Raw genomic sequence first — 19,202 nt, forward strand, 5'->3', positions numbered from 1 at the left:
ATTGTTCACCATGAGGCCAAAGGAAGAAAATGTCATCAATGTAGAAACCTTGAAAGCTAGTGAGTTTACTATCAAATAAATCGGTTGGACTTAAACCTGGTGTTGTCAGACTTTTTACTGTGTTTACCCCAGTCCAACACCGGCATATCCACATCATTGCTGTATTTGGACATGCACTGCTTCAATATCTGGGGTATCACAAATAGTACTGAACACTGCAATCATCAGAGAACACTTCTGAACTATGATGGTCACTGATGAAGCAGCTGAAGATGATTAGTTCTTAGTCTGGCAAAATCTACTTGACAAAATTGTCATCCTTGTTTTTACATCCTCTATAGCTTAATTCATATCTCTAATCTCTCCTATCCCCAAACCCTTCATAATCCCTGCAATTTTCCAATTCTGGTGGTTACACAAGTCCCAATTTTCATTGCTCCACCATTGATGGATATGCCTTCATTTTGCCCAGACTCTAAGCTCTGGAATTCTTTCCCTAAACTTTTGTGCATTTCTAGATATCTTTGGTCCTTGAAGACATTCCTTAATGTCTTGACCATGATTTTGCTCACCAGCCTAACATTTCAGTGTGAAATTGTGTCTAATACTACTGCTGTGAAGCGTTTGGGGATCGTTTTAACACGTTAAAGACGCCATATATATATAAGAAAACAATGTGTTACTGTTGTCTCCACTCCCTGCACCTGCTCAGCCGCTTGACCACCGGGACAAAAGAACCTGTAAGACATGATTAATTAATCTGAGTCCATGGCTGGCCCTGGGTGCTATAAAAAGGCTTTGGACTGAAGGTTACCTGTCACAGTGACTTGTTTGGGCTCCATTCCAACAGCTCCTTGCCTCTTCACAACCAACTCTCCGACTCGAGCCTCGCAGCTGATCTCAGGGTCAGGGAGTACAACACTCGGGTCATTGCTTACAGTGAGAGCGATGGTCCCGAACACAGTATTTAGGAATATACACGGAAGCGCCGGATTAATCTGGTTGCTAACCACACATCAGCACCTGTCCTTATTCCGCTCCTGTTTTGCCGTGTCCAAGTGGGCGGAGTAAAGAGTCCCGGAGGCCGGGCTAAGCGCCAGCTCTCCCCTCGGCAGCAGTGAATTCGGCCTTCACCTCACAGTACTAACATTGCCACTGTCGCATCCATAACAGCCGCTGTGCTGAAACCCAGTGTATTTTGACACAAAACAGGTCTCAATCCCCGAGCCGCCTTCACCTGCCCCCAACAACCTCCCCCCCCGAGAAGTAAAAACTACATTTCCCAGCGGGCGCTGGTGCTCCCGCGCATGCACCGTCGACGCGTGGGCGCAGGATGATGGCGTCACTGAGCGGCTCCTGCGCGAGGCTGAGCTCGAGCTCTCCTCGCAATTGATGTGGAGATTTTCATAAGCCAAGTGTCAAGATGAGAGTTAGAGCCACATCATCCAAATTTAGTGCTGTCTAAGGCGTTTCAATCCGAACAAAATGAATCAAATATTACTTTGAGTCACACCGCTTTTAGTCTAAAATCCCGAAGTTAAGTCAAATAACGTAGTTTTTTTCCCACTTAGTTGCTTCCATCATATAAAATAGCTTTTCCAACAATGCCAGGAAAGTGGTTGCTCCGTACTTTCCTTTTTATTACTGTCAACAGTTGCGCAGTAAAAAGTACACCTACCGTCAGCCAAACGAGAAGTTTAGTTTGGGGGCCTGGACTGGATGCAAACATTGTTCTTCCAGCTCGATATTTCTATATTCAGGCAGTAACAGAAGACAATGTCAAGTAAGTAGAGCATGCTTTACACTTTTACTTGTAAAGCAATTTATATTTAGGCTGAACATTGGCAAGCTACAAAGAACGTTCAAGGAAACTTTTTTGGCAAAATAATTCCTTTACCTGCCCATTTTACCCTTTGAAAATCGAAAATGATAATGAAGAATAAAAATACATTTCCTAAAATGCTACCTAATATTTAAAATAAAATTATGCTGTTCTCTAGATTTATTCTGATATAGAACAATCAGTGAAGAAGAATCACTATTTTCTCCTTGATCAAGAGTTTTGCATTACTCCTTTTCTGAGAGTGTGGCAGATGATTAGTTCTGAGAGATTGTTCACTGAAATGTACCGGACCAGTGTAAAGTCAACTTGCTTTTTGATTTTGCTCTCTCATTCGTTTGACACTCCTCTAATGGGAGGCATCAGGTCTGGAATCAGATGATGATATGGTTCCATAATCCAGGCACTGGGGAAAATTAATGAATTATGTTATAGGTTCCATATACTACAATAAATGAGTGAGCACAAATGTGTTTTGAAAACAACCATCCTATTTCATAATTTCATTCAATTAAAGTTTACTTTGTGGTTACGGTTTGCATAAGTTAGATTTACATTATATCTGTTTCTCTGACACACTGCCCCCTAAACATCCCAAATCTGTGCATAAATGAAAGTCAAACATTCTGTTAATTTTTGATAATCAAATATCAAGCTTTCCTGAGTATGTACAAAAGTTGCAGTTTGGGAAATAATGGTTTCTTATTCAGAATTTGTATCTAGAAAGGGGCCAGTTAGGTGATTGTGAAAGCAATGTGTTTAGAAGTCAAACTGAATATATTGACTTGCAATAAGACAAACCAAAGTTTGAAAATATTAATAATGTTTAAATGATGTCTTAACTCAGCAGACAATACAAAATTAACCAAACAATACTGTAGTGTGAGTTGCAATCATGATTTATGTTACATTAACATCCCTCACAATGAGGATTGATTTTGAGTACATTTTTTCAATATATGCTTTAATAGTCTGGGTTTAACCCTTGACAAGAGATAACAATCCATTTTGAAGCAAATTAAAGTCCACTACTCCCTGTAGCAAAGGTTTGAAATTTTGCTCTTCTTATGATGACTAGACATCAAAATAGTTGGAATATCCAAATCCAAAATTCCCTTCATGTATATCAATGTTTGCTTCAGATCAGGTAGTGGATTTGCCGTTAACCAAGATCCCTTAAGATCTTATGTATTGATAAAAGTTCATTACACAACTGTATACTGTATTATTGAGTAAAGATCTAAGTTAGCAAGTCTGGCAACCTGTCAATGTTTTTGATGTTATTTATTATTGTCACATGTATTAGTGTACAGCAAAAAGTATTGTTTCTTGCGCACTATGCAGACAAAGCATACCATTCATAGAGAAGGAAATGAGAGAGTGCTGAATGTTGTGTTACAATCAAAGCTAGGATGTAGAGAAAGATCAAAATGCAAGGCAGGTCCATTCAGAAATCTGATGGCAAAAGCGAATAAGCTGTTCTTGAGTCAGTTGGTACATGACCTCAGTCATTTGCATCTTATTCCACACAGAAAAATGTGGAAGAAAGTATGTCAGGGTGCATAGGATCCTTGATTATGCTGACTGCTTTTCTGAGGCAGCGGGAAGTATGGACTGAGTCATTGGATGGTAGGCTGGTTTGCATGATGGATTGGGCTACATTCACAATCTTTTATAGTTCTTTGCAGTCTTGGGCAGAGCAGGAGTCATACCAAGCTATGATACAACCAGAAAAAATTTCTATGGTTCATTTGTAAAAGTTGGTGAGAATCGTAGCTGACGTACCAAACTTCCTTAGTAAGAAAATGTAAGGGTGCAGTTTTGTTCTTCAACCTCCTCAATACTGGATTCCCTGGTTTTTGGGATGGTACCAAGCTGAAACAGGAGGTTCTTCACAGGCTGAGAGGAAGTATTTGAACTAAGAATGTATATTTGTACATCTTAAATTTGTACATCTAAGTTAAATTGTGGAAACCCAAGAAGAGCATAGGACAGAAAGCTTTGAAAATGTAAATAAATAAGTCCTTGGCTTAAAAAATAAATCCAGTTGTCTTATTGAAATGAACTCAACTGAGTTCTCGTATTTCTAGATATTGTGTTCCTGGAGAATGAGTGGTTCAATTCTGTTGTAAAGCAAGTACAGAAACAAAATTAGTTTATTTGCAAGCAAGGATGATAATATTGATAGTAAAGAATTAAAATGTAACACAAAATTATCTTCCAATGTCTGAGCACCATACATATAGTTACCATTATGTTTCCGTTAGCTTCTCTCCTTTCTCTCTCCCCCAACCTTCTGCTTTAGTAAAGCTGGTGACTCATGCTAGGACTCAGTCCCAATCCTTCAGTGTTTTTCTCAAGTAAAGAAAACAACGTGATCTCAGGACCTCCTGAAAGTCTATAAATTCCTTTTGAAGTGTACTCACTGTTGTCATGTAGGGAAATGCAGCAGTCAATTTATGAACAACAAGCAGATACATTTCCAATTAAACTGTTTTAGTGGTGTTTGTTGAGAAATGGTCGTTAGCCAAGAATTCCCGTACTTTTCGTGTCCACCTGAAAAGACAGACTTGCCTTTGACTTGATATCTCGGTCAAATGGCAGCATGACCCAACAGTATAGTGTCCCTCAGAACTGGAGTTTAGCCAAGATTATTTGTCTGAATCCTGGAAGATGAGGATGGTATCACTGAATCAACACTGACACCACTTTAATTGTCCTCTTATTTCTGTAACAGATAGCCAATAATCTAAATAGATTTGTGCAGTTGTTTGTTATGGGGAATGAGTGCCTCATTGTTTACTTGTGATTTTAAAATATTTGAGTTGATTTATTATTGTCACATATTGGTATACAGTGAAAAGTATTGTTCCTGGCATGCTGTACAGAAAGAGTACAGAGAAGAGAAGAAAAAGCGCGGATGCAGAATGTAGTGTTATAGTCATGGAAAGATCAACTTAAAATAAGGTAGGTCCATTCAAAAGTCTTACGACAGCAGGGTAGAAGTTGTTATTGAGTTGGTTGGTGCGTGATCTCAGACTTCCTTATCTTTTTCCTGACAGAAGAAGAATGAAGAGAGTATGTCTGGGGTACGTGGGGTCCTTGACTATGTTGGCTGTTTTTCTGAGGCAGCGGCAAGTATAGACAGAGTCAATGGATAGAAGGCTGGTTTGCATGATGGACTGGCTATGTTCACAACCCTTTGTAGTTTCTTGCAGACTTGGTCAGAGCATGAGCCATACCAACCTATGATGCATCTGGAAAGGATGCTTTCTATTGTGCATTTGTAAAAATTGGTTACAGACATAGCAAACATGCCAAATTTCCTTAGCTTCCTGAGAAAGTAGAGGTATTGGTGGGCTTTCCTAATTATAGCATCAGTGTAGCAGGACCAGGAAAGTTGTTGGCAATCTGGACACCTAGAAACTTGAAGTTGTTGACCATCTCCACTTCATTTCTCCCCCACAGAGGATTTGTTAATTACTAGACAGGAGATTTGTTAATTACTAAGCTTTATTACAAAAATATTGTGAATCGTACATGTATTTTTAGTCATAGGTATATCCTCATGTAGTCGCCTCCAGATTAAATTCTTGCATCTACTAATGGCACTATTATTCTAATACTAATGTTGAATATCACTCAAACTATGTAACAACTTCATTGTAATTATTCATCCTTATAGTATTGTCATTGCTACACAAACTGCCATCGGTGTGCTTTTTTTTTAATTGAAAATGCTGATGCATATCTTGGTCTTTTGGCTAAGATCAAGTGTAGTATGGACATGCTATGCTTGTTTGAAGTCATTAGGTTACATTTCAACTTCACTTGAACCAATTTTTTAAAGCAGCATTTCGACCTTTTAGCTAAGATGCAGATGAGATCGAGCTTTGGAGAACGAGCTATGCCTGCTCCAATCAGCTTGGATCATGTAGATCAAGCCCAAGACAGGAGGTGAGAGCCTTGTCTTGCCAGCTTGGATCGGGAATGTCTCAACTTGTTGAGGCTCTGAATTGGACTTGATTTGGATTGAATTGGAATAAAAACAAAAAAAAGGCAAACTTCAAATTGTTATTCAAACTGGGAAAAATACACCAGTTACAAATATTACTTTCATTTTGGAGTTTTTGAAATGAAATTTTAAAAAACATTCATTTTTAAGACCAAAAAATTGATATGTTGTGTTTGATATTTTTGATTTTATGTTTGTCTGTGTAGCTATTGAAAACTTATACTAGACTGTATACTTCTGTAATGTGGTGTTCACCATGCATTAATTAAAATAATTTACATTGTTACTTGCAATAATAAATCAAATTTTTTTTGTCAACAGCTTTACTTCTTCACCAGGTGAAAATCTGTTTACAGTGAACATTTATTCTCCTGGCGAGCAATTCACTAGGATTTGGGTGCAAGTATTGGACCGGAAAGATGGATCATTTCTCGTCAGATACCGAATGTATTCAAGCTACATGGACCTGGTAATTGAAGTTAAATTCCAAGATGAACATGTTGCTCAGTCACCATATTATTTAAAAGGTACTTCATATTTTTTATATAATTACCATGAAACATGCCAGTGATGTAATGTGTTGGTGTACAAATACATGGCCAAATCTTGCTGGAGCAAATATTTTTCAAGGTATACTGTTCAGTCTTTTCCTGCATTTTCAGCTTGAAACAGATTTCGCACAGTAACTTGCTAGAAATTCAGACTGGTGGTGGCAAGGGCATTGGGGCATCTGGGACTTCACTGAACAGCAGAACCATCATTCTGCCTCCTAAACAAATGAGAGTAAAGGGTTGAGAAAAAAAAAGGAAAAGACTGATGATGGGGCAAAGCCCCGGAAGCTAGTGGTGTTTGCTACCAAATAAACTTGTTGGTAGCTAACAGGATACAAAAGAAAAGGCATAAATGGGTAATTTTGTGGTTGGCAAGATGTAATGCAGTGTGCCGAAAGGATCAGTGCTGGATCTTCAGTATTTTACTATTTATATAAATTACTTGGATAAAGGGACTGAAGATATGGTTGCTAAATTTGCTGATGATACCAAGATAGGTAGGAAAGTAAGTTCTGAAGAGGACATAAAAAGGCTACAAAGGGATATAGATCAGTTAAATAAGTGGGCAAAGATCTAGCAAATACAATATAACATGGAAAAATGTGAAATTCTCTTTTTTGGCTGAAGAATAAAAAAGAGGTGTAATATCTAAATGATAAAAGACTGCAGAGCTCTAAAATGCAGAAGGATCTGGGTGTCCTAGTGTTTGAATCGCAAAAGCTTAGTATGTACATCCAGCAAGTATTTAGGTAGGCTAATAGAATATCATTGCGAGGGGAACTCAATACAAAGTTGAGAGGTTATGCTTCAGTTATACGAGGCATTGGTGAGACCACATCTGGATTATCTTGTGCAGTATTGGTCTCCTTATTAAGGAAGGATATAAATGAATTCAAAGTAGTTCAGAGAATGCTTGCCAAACTAATACCCAGAATAGGCAGATTGCCTTATGAGAAAAGGTTGGACAAGCTAGGCATGTATCCATTGGAGTTTAGAAGAGTAAGAGGTGCCTTGATTAAACATATATGCTCCTGAGGGGTCTTTGAAGTGGGTATGCCGGCGTTGGACTGGCGTAAACACAGTAAAAAGTCTGACAACACCAGGTTTTAGTCCAACCTATTTATTTGATAATATACTCACAAGCTTTCGAGGGACACCCTCTTCGTCAGGTGAATGGAGAGTTCTGGCCTCAGACAGAGCATATAAAGCACAGACAGTTTAGAGATTACTGATTAGAATCGCAAAAGCTTAGTATGTACATCCAGCAAGTATTTAGGTAGGCTAATAGAATATCATTGCGAGGGGAACTCAATACAAAGTTGAGAGGTTATGCTTCAGTTATACGAGGCATTGGTGAGACCACATCTGGATTATCTTGTGCAGTATTGGTCTCCTTATTAACGAAGGATATAAATGAATTCAAAGTAATTCTAATCAGTAATCTCTAAACTGTCTGTGTTTTATATGCTCTGTCTGAGGCCAGAACTCTCCATTCACCTGACGAAGAGGGTGTCCCTCGAAAGCTTGTGAGTATATTATCAAATAAATAGGTTGGACTAAAACCTGGTGTTGTCAGACTTTTTACTGGGTCTTTGAAGGGCAGATGTGGAGAGGATGTTTCGGAGATGAGGAAAAACTTTATCTCTCAAGAGGGTTGTCAACTCCACATTCCCACCTACCCCTGACAACCTTACTCTAGAGATTGTTTATTCAAAAGGCAGTCGAAACAGGGCCTTTGATTATTTTTAAGGCAGAGGTAGATAGATTCTTGATAAGCAAGGGAGTAGGTAAGGTTGTCTGGGATGGGTGGGAATGTGGAGTTGAGGTTTCAGTCACATCAGCCATGATCTTACTGAAAAGCAGAGCAGGATCGAGGGGCCAAATAACCTGACTTGTATATTTGTGACATTTCTTTCAGAAAAACCCTGTTTGATTGGATATTCTTCTTGGAAAAGTTTGCTTCTGAGGTTTTGGAGGGAAGAGTGCAAATGGGTGCAGTCGAGTGTCTATCCTCGCACTCAATTCAGAATGGGGCCAGTCAGATCATGGGACCAGTTAAACTAAATGAAATAGGGACATGAAATAATACAAAATGACACTGATAAACAGCAACATGAAATGGCACAAAAACAGCATAGGGCAATGAATTATGACAATAATGCAGAATAATGTAAAATCAGAACTGGGCACATAAATTGGGAATTCCGGTCCTAAGAACAGTGCAACTTTAAAATAAAACAAATTAAAGTAGGGCAAAGCAGGGATCTACTTTAATCAAAAAGTAACATTAATTGCACAAAGAAATACTTGAATATATAAGGGCTTCCTATTGCAATTATTACTTTGGTGACATGTGACTTTGTATTAAGAATTTATTTGAGAGGTTACTGGTGATAATGCATTTTTGTCCATACAGGCTATGTGTACCATGAATCCTGTGATTGTCCACAAGAAGATGGAACCAAGTGGTACAAAGACATGCACTGTCCTCAGTCTTTTCCACAGATACAGCAAGATTTGGCTCATTTTCCTTTTGTGGATCCAGATAGAAATGCTATTGAAATTGCAAAAAGATTTGGCCAAAGACAAAGTTTGTGCCATTACACAATAAAAAATAATAAGGTATTTATGTTTGATCTTGTCTACAGATTTAGCATTACTGCTAAATTCTTATTCTTAAGGAAAGAGTTTTAGAAAGATGTTCCAGATTTTTTGTAAAAGCTGTATTCTTACAATGTATTAATGTTGTTCATTGACAGGAAATCTGCATTAATCCCGAATATACTGGGTGTCTTAATAATAATAAATAATTATTATGCACAAAAATTGTACTGTAGTCAGCAGGTGAATGGTATTTGCTGTTCATAAAGTGTGGCCATCCCCATTTAATTTCTATAATCTTTTGTACTGGTTGTTGTAAATTGGAGCCAATGTACATGGTATCTGAGGCCTGCAAGAAGAAATGTGTCTCTCCTTTACCAGTCAGTTTGGAGTGTTGTTAACAAACAGCAGAGTTTGAAGCAGAAAGTGCACATTTGAATATTGAATTCGATGTCAGATCATGCCCAGAAAGCAAAGCAAGATTGAATTAAGAGAGAAAAAAAATTAGGAAAAGGAGTAATTAAAAAATAGTTATAAATTAGAAACAAATGAAAATAAATTAGAAACAAATTAAAATATAAAACAAAATAAAACAATTCTGCCAACCCGATGGGGCCCCTTAAAGTTAATATGCCCTCACTTTTCCTTGCTACCTCAGCTATGGCCATCTCTCTCATTGGTGTTGACAGGACTGCTGAGCTACCAGCCCTCTGATTGGGTTAGTAGCACCGAATTAATGCTTTCCATCATTAATTGGCTGCTTGCCGGCTCTTGAATACTTCCTTCTCCAAGATGAAGCCCTGTCTCTGGCCACCAAAAATCTCTGGTGTCAGGACCTGCCCAAAATAACCCCCCCATCCAATTTGGGAAGATCTAGCCCATTGTTATGGCACTAGAAAAGGATGAAATACTTGAGAATTTGAAGACAGAATATATTTGGTAAGAGCGAAGAGAAATAAGAAAGACCTGTATTTATATAGCACTGTTCAAGTTCATGTCTGAAAATGCTTTATAGTCAATGAAATTCTTTTGAAGTGTAGTCACTGTTATAATGTAGGAAACGCAGCAGACAAATTGCAGACATAAACAGAAATGTAATAACGATTGGATAATCTGTTTTTGTGATGTTGCTTGAGGAATAAACGTTGACCAGGGCACCTGAGGTAGCATCCAGCTCCTTAAACTGGTGTCATGCGATGTTTTACATCTACTGGAGCAAGCAGATAGGATCTCGGTTTAAGATGACACCTCTAACCTTAGAGTGCTCCCTCAGTACTGCTCTGGTACTGAGTAACCTTGCTTTCATGCTCAAGCTGTTCAAACTTGAACTCAAGCATATGTTGCCAAGGTGCCTAATGCAACCAAATGAGGCAAGGCTGACACAACAGCATTGCTGTTATACTGCAGAGTGTGTATAGGTAGCCCCAGTTTAAAGTGCATTCGAATAGCATGGTTTCATTTTAGCACAATTTGTAAATAATGGAACTTACCTGAATATTGCTACCTCCTTTGCTGATTTTGTGTGGTCACTGCATGCTCCAAGAACCACATTGTAGTTACGCATACTCAGTTAGTCATTTTAAACACACCACCACTTTGCTTGCCACCTCTGTTAACCCTCAAACTTGCTGCTTCCTTCTTCCAATCCCCTCAGTCCCTCCTGCTGTTCTGCCACTACCCTTTGCTGTCTTTCTGATCGCCACTTCCCCCTTCATCCTGCTTACTATTTCACTCCTGAACCTTTCAATCCCAACCACTTGCAGTTTCTCTCTCCCTCCCACTTGCCTCGTCCCTCTCCCAAACCTCCATTCCCTCTAATACCGCCCCATCACTATCTCACTCCCTCCTGCTTAATTCCTTCCTCTTGCTGCCCCTCATCTGACTCCCTCACTGCTTCCCACTTGCCACCCACCTCCCAAGCCCTAACTGTGAGCAAGGATTTAGGAGAAAGGTGTTGGGAGGAAAGTAGCAATGGACCCATGAGAGGAGTGTTAAGAGATAAGCAGAAAGGGGATTGGAAGAAGGCTACCAAGAGCAAAATAGCAAGGGGGAGGGGGGGGATCGAAAGAGCGCCAAGAGGGAGCAGCAAGGGGATTGGGAGGGGACCGTCAAGAAGGGAGCAATAAAGGTGGCCACTGCAAGAGTGTAAAGAGGGGAGGAGTGAAGGAGATCAAGGCAAGAGAGTAAAGAGGGAGGAGTGAGGGGGTCAGGGAAAGACTAAGCGGTGAGAAGCAAGCTGGCTGGGAGAAGGTTGAGAGGTGAGTACTGAAGAGGTCAGGAGAGGGCCACCAAGAGGGGAGCAGTAAAGGACTCAGGAAAAGAAAGTCAAAGGGGAGCAGAGAAGGGATTGGAGAGCAGCAAGAGGGTTGGGTGAGAACATCGAGAGGACACCAATGTGGGGATCAGGAGAGGGCTGTCAAGTCGGGTACAACAAAAAGGTCTGGAAAAGAGCATCAAGAGGGTGGGGAGAGTGGCATCGAGAAAGGAACTGTGAGGGCGTCATCAGCAGAGAGTCACCAAGAGGTGGACCAATGGTCAGAATTGAGAAGGTAGTGAAGGGCTGTGGAAGCAGGCAGCAGTGAGAGGGTTGGGAGATGGTTGTGAGAGGGGAACTGCAGGGAGGTCGGGAGGGCATCAGGAGGGGAGCAGAGAGGGCCTCAGAGGAGTTGGGTGTAAGGAACTCAACAAACTAGAGGATAAGGAAGTGGCCTGTGGAAGGAGTAAGTGGGGTACTGGGAAGGGGTTAGCGGGAGGTTAAGTTATTAAAGGTAGCAAGTTAATAACTGTTATACATTGAAAAGATTTTTAGGCAAATTATGTTTTTCTGATATCTTTAGTCTTTTCTCCATTGCTTTCCTCTCTTAAAATCATTTTTCACTTTCCTGTTCTGTCTGTCTTCTCTACTCCCCCCACTATTTTTATTCAATAGTTCAAAATCCATACGCACCATGTTGTTCCATATTCTTTTCCCACTATATTTTTAAACACCACCATGTCTCTCTCTCTCAATCATCAAAAGGATAAAACATGACCCTGGAACACATTAGCGGTGCAGTCATGCAGAAACTGAACAATGCAGACAAAAATAAATGGTTCACATGTAGATAACTACATAAGATAAAGAAGTAAAATACTTCCCTGGACAACAGACATCACTTAAGAAATATAATCCACAATGAATCACTCACTACTGGCATAAACAAGAAGTGCGTTTACATTCAAACAAATCAACAGCACAGACATAAACGAATATTACCTGAACAGTTTATCATTCAATATACAAATATCATATCCTAAACATCATAAACTTGCATATCCACATCAATTGCTTCAGGGAAATACATTAACAACTTGCACTGACATTTCGCAGAATGAGTACCAATCCATGCAAGAGTGATTTAGGTGAGTTTAAGTGAATACTAATTTGAAGAGAAGTTTTGTAGTAATTTTTTAAAGGAAGATCAAAAGGCTTAGGGATAGATTTCCAGATAGCACAACCAAGAAAACTGAAATACCTGCCACCAATAATGAAGCAGAGGAAGGGATTGTAAATGTAGGAGGACCAAAGGTCTGGGAGTAATGACAATCACTATCATGTTCCATTTCTTCTGAAGTTTGTATTATGGGTTAAATTTATTTCTCATAATAATCACGTTAAAAAATATTTTAGGTTTATGTGAAAACATTTGGAGAACATGTTGGTTTTCGGATATTCATGGATTCCATTTTGCTATCTCTGACCCGAAAGGTAAGCAATCTTTGCTTGTGTTTAAGTAAGTTTTACAAATAGGAACAGGGGTCTCTCAATCCTGTTTTGATTATTCAAAGAGATGCTTGGTAACCGAGGGCCCAACTCCATAAATGCCTTTGCTCCATATTCCTTGATAATGTTACCAAAGTTCTATGAATCTCAGATTTAAAATTAACAATTGACTGAGCATCAGTTGCCATTTGTGTAAGAGGTCCAGATTTTTACCACCCTTTGTGTAGAAATGTTTCCTAATTTCACCCCTGAAAAGTCTAGCTTTAATTTTTGAATTGTGTCTTCGAATAACTAGACTCCCTAACCAACGAAGCTGCATCCCTGATATGCTCCTATGTCGTGTTTTATTCTTTTGATGTTTGAGGGAGAGAGACATGATGGTATTTAAAAATATAGAGGGAAAAAGGCATGAAGTAATATGGTGCATGCTGATGTTGAACTATTGAATTAGAACAAATGGGGGAGTAGAGAAGTCAGACAAGACAGAAAAGGGGTGATTTTAAGAGAGGGAAGAAATGGAGATAAAGATTCTATTTACCCTTTCAACTCCCAATAAGATCTTGATAACTTTGATCAAGTCACCCCTAACACTCCTAAATTCCATTTATTTAATCTCGCCTCATAATTTAACCCTTAAAGTTGAGGTGTTATTCTGGGTAGATCTACGCAGCACTCTGTACAAGGCCAAAATATCCTTCCTACTTATGATCCTCAGAGCTACCAACACCACTCTAGGTTTGATCTAACCAGGGTTTTCCAATGCTTGGTGCAGATGCAGCATCACTTCTATCCTCTGGTTTTCTAATCTTCTAGATGTAAACCCAGCATTCTACCGGCTTTTTAATATATTTTTTGAACTCACTTGTTATATTTTAATGATCCATGTACTTTGGACCCCCAAGTCTTTGGGTCACCAATGTTTCTAGCTTTTCATTTATAAATAACCTGTTGTTATCCTTTTTAGCTCCAAAGTGGTCAAATTCAGATTTGCCGACATTGAAATGTATTTACCTCAGTTTCACCCAGTCACTTAATTTATTTGTAATTTTATGCTTTGATCGACAATGCTTACAATGTCACCTATCTCATTGTCATTAGCAAATTTAGATGTGTGGATTTCTATTCCATCATATAGATTGTTAATAAATATGGCGAATAGTTCAGATCCATGCAGGACATTAGTAGTCATAATAAAAATTCCAAATAATCAAATGCATTTAGCCAAGAACAAAATTTAAATACTTGTTCAGTGGTGGCACTCATTCGTCTGAGTCAGAAGGTTGTAAATTTAAGCCCCATTCCAGATATTTTGATACAAATTCTCAACTTACATCCGTTGAAGTACTGAGGGAACGCTGCACTGTTAAAGATGCCATCTTTCAGTTAAAATGTTAAACTGAGGCCCCTTCAGGTGGGCCGAAAAGATCCTGTGAAACCAAAATCCCATTTTAACATTGAGAACATCACTCAATCCTGCATCTTCATCATGCTTAGAAACTGATCCCACCTTGATGATGTGTATAGAAGAGTGTTCCCAGAACAGGAGCAGGCTTACCTTAGAATGAGACAAAGGCCAGGGATTGTTTACGTGTTAATCACCAAAAACAGCAGAATATAGACACAAAGCTGAACAATCATACAATCAACCAGTTGGAGTATAAACTTTTTTTTATTCAGTAATGGGACATGGGTGCTGTTGGCTGGCCAGCATATTGCCCATCCCTAGTCGCCCTTGAGAAGGTGGTGGTGAGCTGCTTTCTTGAATCACTGCAGTCCACGTGCTGTGGGTAGACAACAATGCTGTTGAGGAGGGAATTCCAGGATTTGGACCCAACAACTTTGAAGGAATGGCGATATATTTCCAAGTCAGTATGGTGAGTGGCTTGGAGAGAAACTTGCAGGTGGTGGTGTTCCCATGTATCTGCTGCCCTTGTCCTTCTAGGTGGAAGTGGTCATGGGTTTGGAAGGTGCTATCTAAGGATCTTTGGTGAATTGCTGCAGTGCATCTTGTAAATAATACACACTGCTGCTACTGAGAGTAGGTGGTGTTGGAAGTGAGTTTGTTGGAAGGATGTTTGTGGATGTGGTACTAATCAAGTGGGCTCTTTATCCTGGATGGTGTCAAGCTTCTTGAGTGTTGTTGGAGCTGCAGCCGTCAAGGCAAGTGAGAAATATTCCATCACACTCCTGACTTGTGCCTTATGGATAGTGGACATGCTTAGGGGAGTCAGGAGATGAGTTACTTGCTGCAGTATTCCTAGCCTCTGACCTGCTGTTGTAACCACTCTGTTTATATGGCAAGTCCAGTTGAGTTTCAGGTCCATGGTAACCTCTGTACCAGGTATGACTCCAACCAGTGGAGAATTTGCCCTGATACCCATTGATTCCAGTTTTGCTAGGGCTCCTCGATGCCACACTTAGTCGAATGTTGCCTTGTTGTCAAGGTCTGTCGCTCTCACCTCACCTCTGGAATTCAGCTCTTTTGTTCATGTTTGAACCGAGGTTGTAATGAGGTAAGGAGTTGACTGTCTCAGAGGAAACCCAAACTGGGCATCACTGAGCAGGTTACTGCTGAGCAAGTGCTGCTTGATAGCACTGTTGATGACTCCTTCCATCACGTTACATAGAACATAGAACATTACAGCGCAGAACAGGCCCTTCGGCCCTCAATGTTGCGCCGACCAATTAAGAAAAAAGCAATGACCCTCTAACCTAAACCAATCCCTTTCCATCCATAAACCTATCCACGGACCTCTTAAACGCCCCCAAACTTGGCGCATCTACAACTGCAGCAGGCAGGGCATTCCATTCCCTCACCACCCTCTGGGTAAAGAACCTCCCTCTGACATCCGTCCTATAACTACCACCCATTAATTTAAAGCTATGTCCCCTCGTGCTAGCTCTCTCCATCCGAGGAAAAAGGCTATCACTGTCCACCCTATCTAAACCTCTAATCATCTTGTACGTTTCAATAAGGTCTCCTCTTAGCTGCCTTCTTTCTAACGAAAACAACCTCAAATCCCTCAGTCTCTCCTCATAGGACCTTCCCTCCATACCAGGCAACATCCTGATAAACCTCTGCACCCTCTCCAATGCCTCCACATCCTTCCTATAATGTGGGGACCAGAACTGTACACAGTATTCCAAGTGCGGCCGCACCAGAGTTTTGTACAGCTGCAACATGACGTTGCGGCTCTTAAATTCAATCACCCTACCAATAAACGCCAAGACACCGTATGCCTTCCTAACAACCTTATTGACTTGATTTCCAACTTTCAGGGATCTATGCACATATACACCTAGATCCCTCTGTTCGTCAACACTATTCAGAGTCCTACCATTAGCCCTATAGTCTACACATCTGTTATTCCTGCCAAAGTGAATTACCTCACACTTTTCCGCATTAAACTCCATCTGCCACCTCTCGGCCCAGCTCTGCAACTTGTCCAAGTCTCTCTGTAAACTATGACACCCCTCTTCACTATCTACCACTCCTCCGACTTTGGTGTCATCAGCAAATTTACTAATCCATCCTTCTATATCCTCATCCAGATCATTTATAAAAATTACAAACAGCAGTGGCCCCAAAACAGATCCCTGATGCACACCACTTGTAACCGAACTCCATGACGAATACTTTCCATCAACCACCACCCTCTATCTTCTACCAGCTAGCCAATTCCTGATCCAATTAACTAAATCACCCTCAATCCCATACATCTGCATTTTCTGCAGAAGCCTTCCATGTTGAACCTTATCAAACGCCTTACTAAAGTCCATATATACCACGTCAACTGTCTTACCCCTATCCACCTCTTTGGTCACTTTTTCAAAAAACTCAGTAAGGTTAGTAAGGCACGACCTACCCTTCACAAAACCGTGCTGACTATCTCCAATCAATTCATTACTCTCTAAATAACTATAAATCCTATCCCTAATAATTTTTTCTAATACTTTGCCCACAACAGAAGTAAGACTCACCAGTCTATAATTCCCAGGGAAGTCTCTATTCCCCTTCTTAAACAATGGGACAACATTCGCTATCCTCTAGTCTTCTGGCACTATACCTGTGACCAACGATGACCTGAAGATCAGAGCCAGAGGCTCTGCAATCGCCTCTCTTGCCTCCCAGAGAATCCTAGGGTAAATCCCGTCCAGCCCAGGGGACTTATCTTTTTTCAAACCCTCAAGAATATCTAGCACATCCTCCTTATCTACTTCAGTACTATCCAGTTTACAACCCTGTAACCCAGTGTTCTCCACAACTACATTTACGTCTCCCTGCGTGAATACCGAAGAGAAATATTTGTTCAGTGCCTCTCCAATCTCTTCCGGTTCCACACATAACTTCCCACTGCTGTCTCTGACTGGCCCTAACTTGTCCTAACCAATCTTCTATTCTTAACATATCTAAAGAAAGCCTTAGGATTCTCCTTAATCCTATCAGCCAAAGTCTTCTCATGTCCTCTTTTAGCTCTTCTTAACTCACTCTTTAACTCCCTCCTGGCTAATCTATAGCTTTCCAGTGCACTACCTGAGCCCTCAAGCCTCATCCTGACATAGGCCTCCTTTTTCCTTTTAATCAGCGAATCAACTTCTTTAGTGCACCACGGTTCCCTTGCTTGACCATTTCCTCGCATGACAGGGACATGCTTATCAAGGACTCGCAGTAGCTGCTCCTTGAATAAACTCCACATTTCGGATGTTCCCAGCCCCTGTAGTTTCCTAGTCCAACCTATGTTCCCTAATTCTCTCCTAATAGCCTCATAATTACCCTTCCCCCAGCTATAACTACTGCCCCTAGGTTCATGCCTATTCCTTTCCATCACTAAGGTGAATGTAACTGAATTGTGGTCACTATCTCCAAAATGCTCACCAACTTCCAAGTCTAACACCTGGCCTGGCTCATTTCCCAGCACCAAATCCAACATAGCCTCACCTCTAGTTGGCCTATCTACACACTGAGTCAAAAAAGCCTTCCTGCACGCTTTGTGTAAAAACTGACCCCTCTAACGAGCTAGAGCTATTGCTATTCCAATCAATATTAGTAATATTAGTATTACTGATGATCAAGAGTAGACTGATTGTACGGTAATTGGCCGGGTTGGATTTGGTCTACTTTTTGTGTACAGAACGTACCTGGGCAATTTATCACATTGATGAGTAGATGCCAGTGTACTGGAAGAACTTGGCTAGGGATACGGCAAGTTCTGGAGCACAAGTCTTCAGCACTTGTGAATATTATCAGGGCCGATTGCCTTTTCAGCATCCAGTGCCTCCGACTGTTTCTTGATATCACGTGGAGTGAATTGAATTGGCTGGAGACTGGCATCTGAGATGCTGGGGACCACTGGAGGAGGCCAAGATGGATCAGCTACTCGGCACTTCTGGCAGAAGATTGCTGCAAATTCTTCAGCGTTATCTTTTGCTCTGATTTGCTGGTCTCCACCATTATTGAGGATGGTGAAATTTGTGGAGCCTCTTCCTCCAGTGAGTTGTTTAATTGTTATAATTTCCACATTAAGTGGGAAAAGCGGTGGATATCATAAAAGTTACATCACCCTATTCCTCACCTTTGGGTTCCCTGAACTGACTGATTATTTCTATTTATTCTCTCTCTTTTCTGATGCTTTGTCTTGTTTTGGGAAAGGAGAGTTAGGCAGAATGAATGAAATGGCCTCCATCATAAGAGCTGTTTTGTGTGCTTATCACACTGAAAGAAAACAGTTTAACAATTTGTGTCAAGCCTCATCTTGCCAATTCTTAATCCTTCAGAGAAATTGGAAAAAGTACTTTTGCAAAATATCCAGAACACAAGGAAGTGGTATTGTTGTACTCCTGAGTTATGCTATAATGTTTCAGACACTGATACATTTTCTGTAAAATTAAGATAGCTTTAACATTGATGGAAGTGCCTGCAGTTGCAAGATCTGAGAAGGAATCCATGGCAGGCTTTTGACCCTATATTTCCCCCCAAAGCTTCCATCATTTCTCCGAAACTCTCCCATCTGCCTTGGTGTTTCCATTCCTGTAGCTGCAATTGTGAACTTTTTTTTCCATATAGCAATAACTACTTTGGATTTCTATAGTGCCTTTAATATAGAAAAATATCCCGGGGCTGTAATCAGGCAAAAATGAATGCCAAACTAAAGCAACAGTTAAGTGAAAGGACGATTAAATGCTTCAAAAAGAGGTGGGTTTTAAGGAAAATCTTAAAACAGAGAAGTGGAAAGGTTCGGGAGACTTGGACAGCTGAAGGGCTGGCTGCTAATGGTGGAACAAAGGGAATAAAGAGATATACAAAGATCAAAGTTGAAGGAATGCACTGTTCAGAGAGTGTTGTAGGGCTGAGGAAATTTGCAGAAATGGGGAGGATCAAAACCATTGATGAATTTAAAAATGTTGAGAATTTTTAGTTAGAGGCACAGGGAT

General features: G+C 40.3%; 2 protein-coding genes across 4 annotated transcripts in view; one reads left to right on the top strand and one right to left on the bottom strand.

Moving 5' to 3' along the window:
- The window catches only part of ercc5 (excision repair cross-complementation group 5), a 130,716-nt gene extending 129,471 nt beyond the window's left edge, over positions 1-1,245 (bottom strand). Inside the window, exon 1 of the mRNA XM_080198022.1 lies at positions 815-1,245. The gene's annotated coding sequence lies outside the window, so the exon portion shown is untranslated. The remainder of the gene's footprint in view (positions 1-814) is intronic.
- Positions 1,246-1,356: 111 nt separating this feature from the next.
- The window catches only part of poglut2 (protein O-glucosyltransferase 2), a 79,032-nt gene continuing 61,186 nt past the window's right edge, over positions 1,357-19,202 (top strand). For all 3 annotated transcript variants that reach the window (XR_013888030.1, XM_080196921.1, XM_080196919.1), the window contains exons 1-4: positions 1,357-1,783; positions 6,177-6,382; positions 8,823-9,028; positions 12,678-12,755. Coding sequence is in view for 2 of the 3 variants with exons in the window: in XM_080196921.1 (XP_080053047.1) it covers positions 1,605-1,783; positions 6,177-6,382; positions 8,823-9,028; positions 12,678-12,755 (669 nt within the window). In the remaining variant the exon portion in view is untranslated. The remainder of the gene's footprint in view (positions 1,784-6,176; positions 6,383-8,822; positions 9,029-12,677; positions 12,756-19,202) is intronic.

This window comes from Carcharhinus amblyrhynchos, chromosome 10 (assembly GCF_965287045.1).
Source record: "Carcharhinus amblyrhynchos chromosome 10, sCarAmb.v2.hapA, whole genome shotgun sequence".
Taxonomy (NCBI): Eukaryota; Metazoa; Chordata; class Chondrichthyes; order Carcharhiniformes; family Carcharhinidae; genus Carcharhinus; species Carcharhinus amblyrhynchos.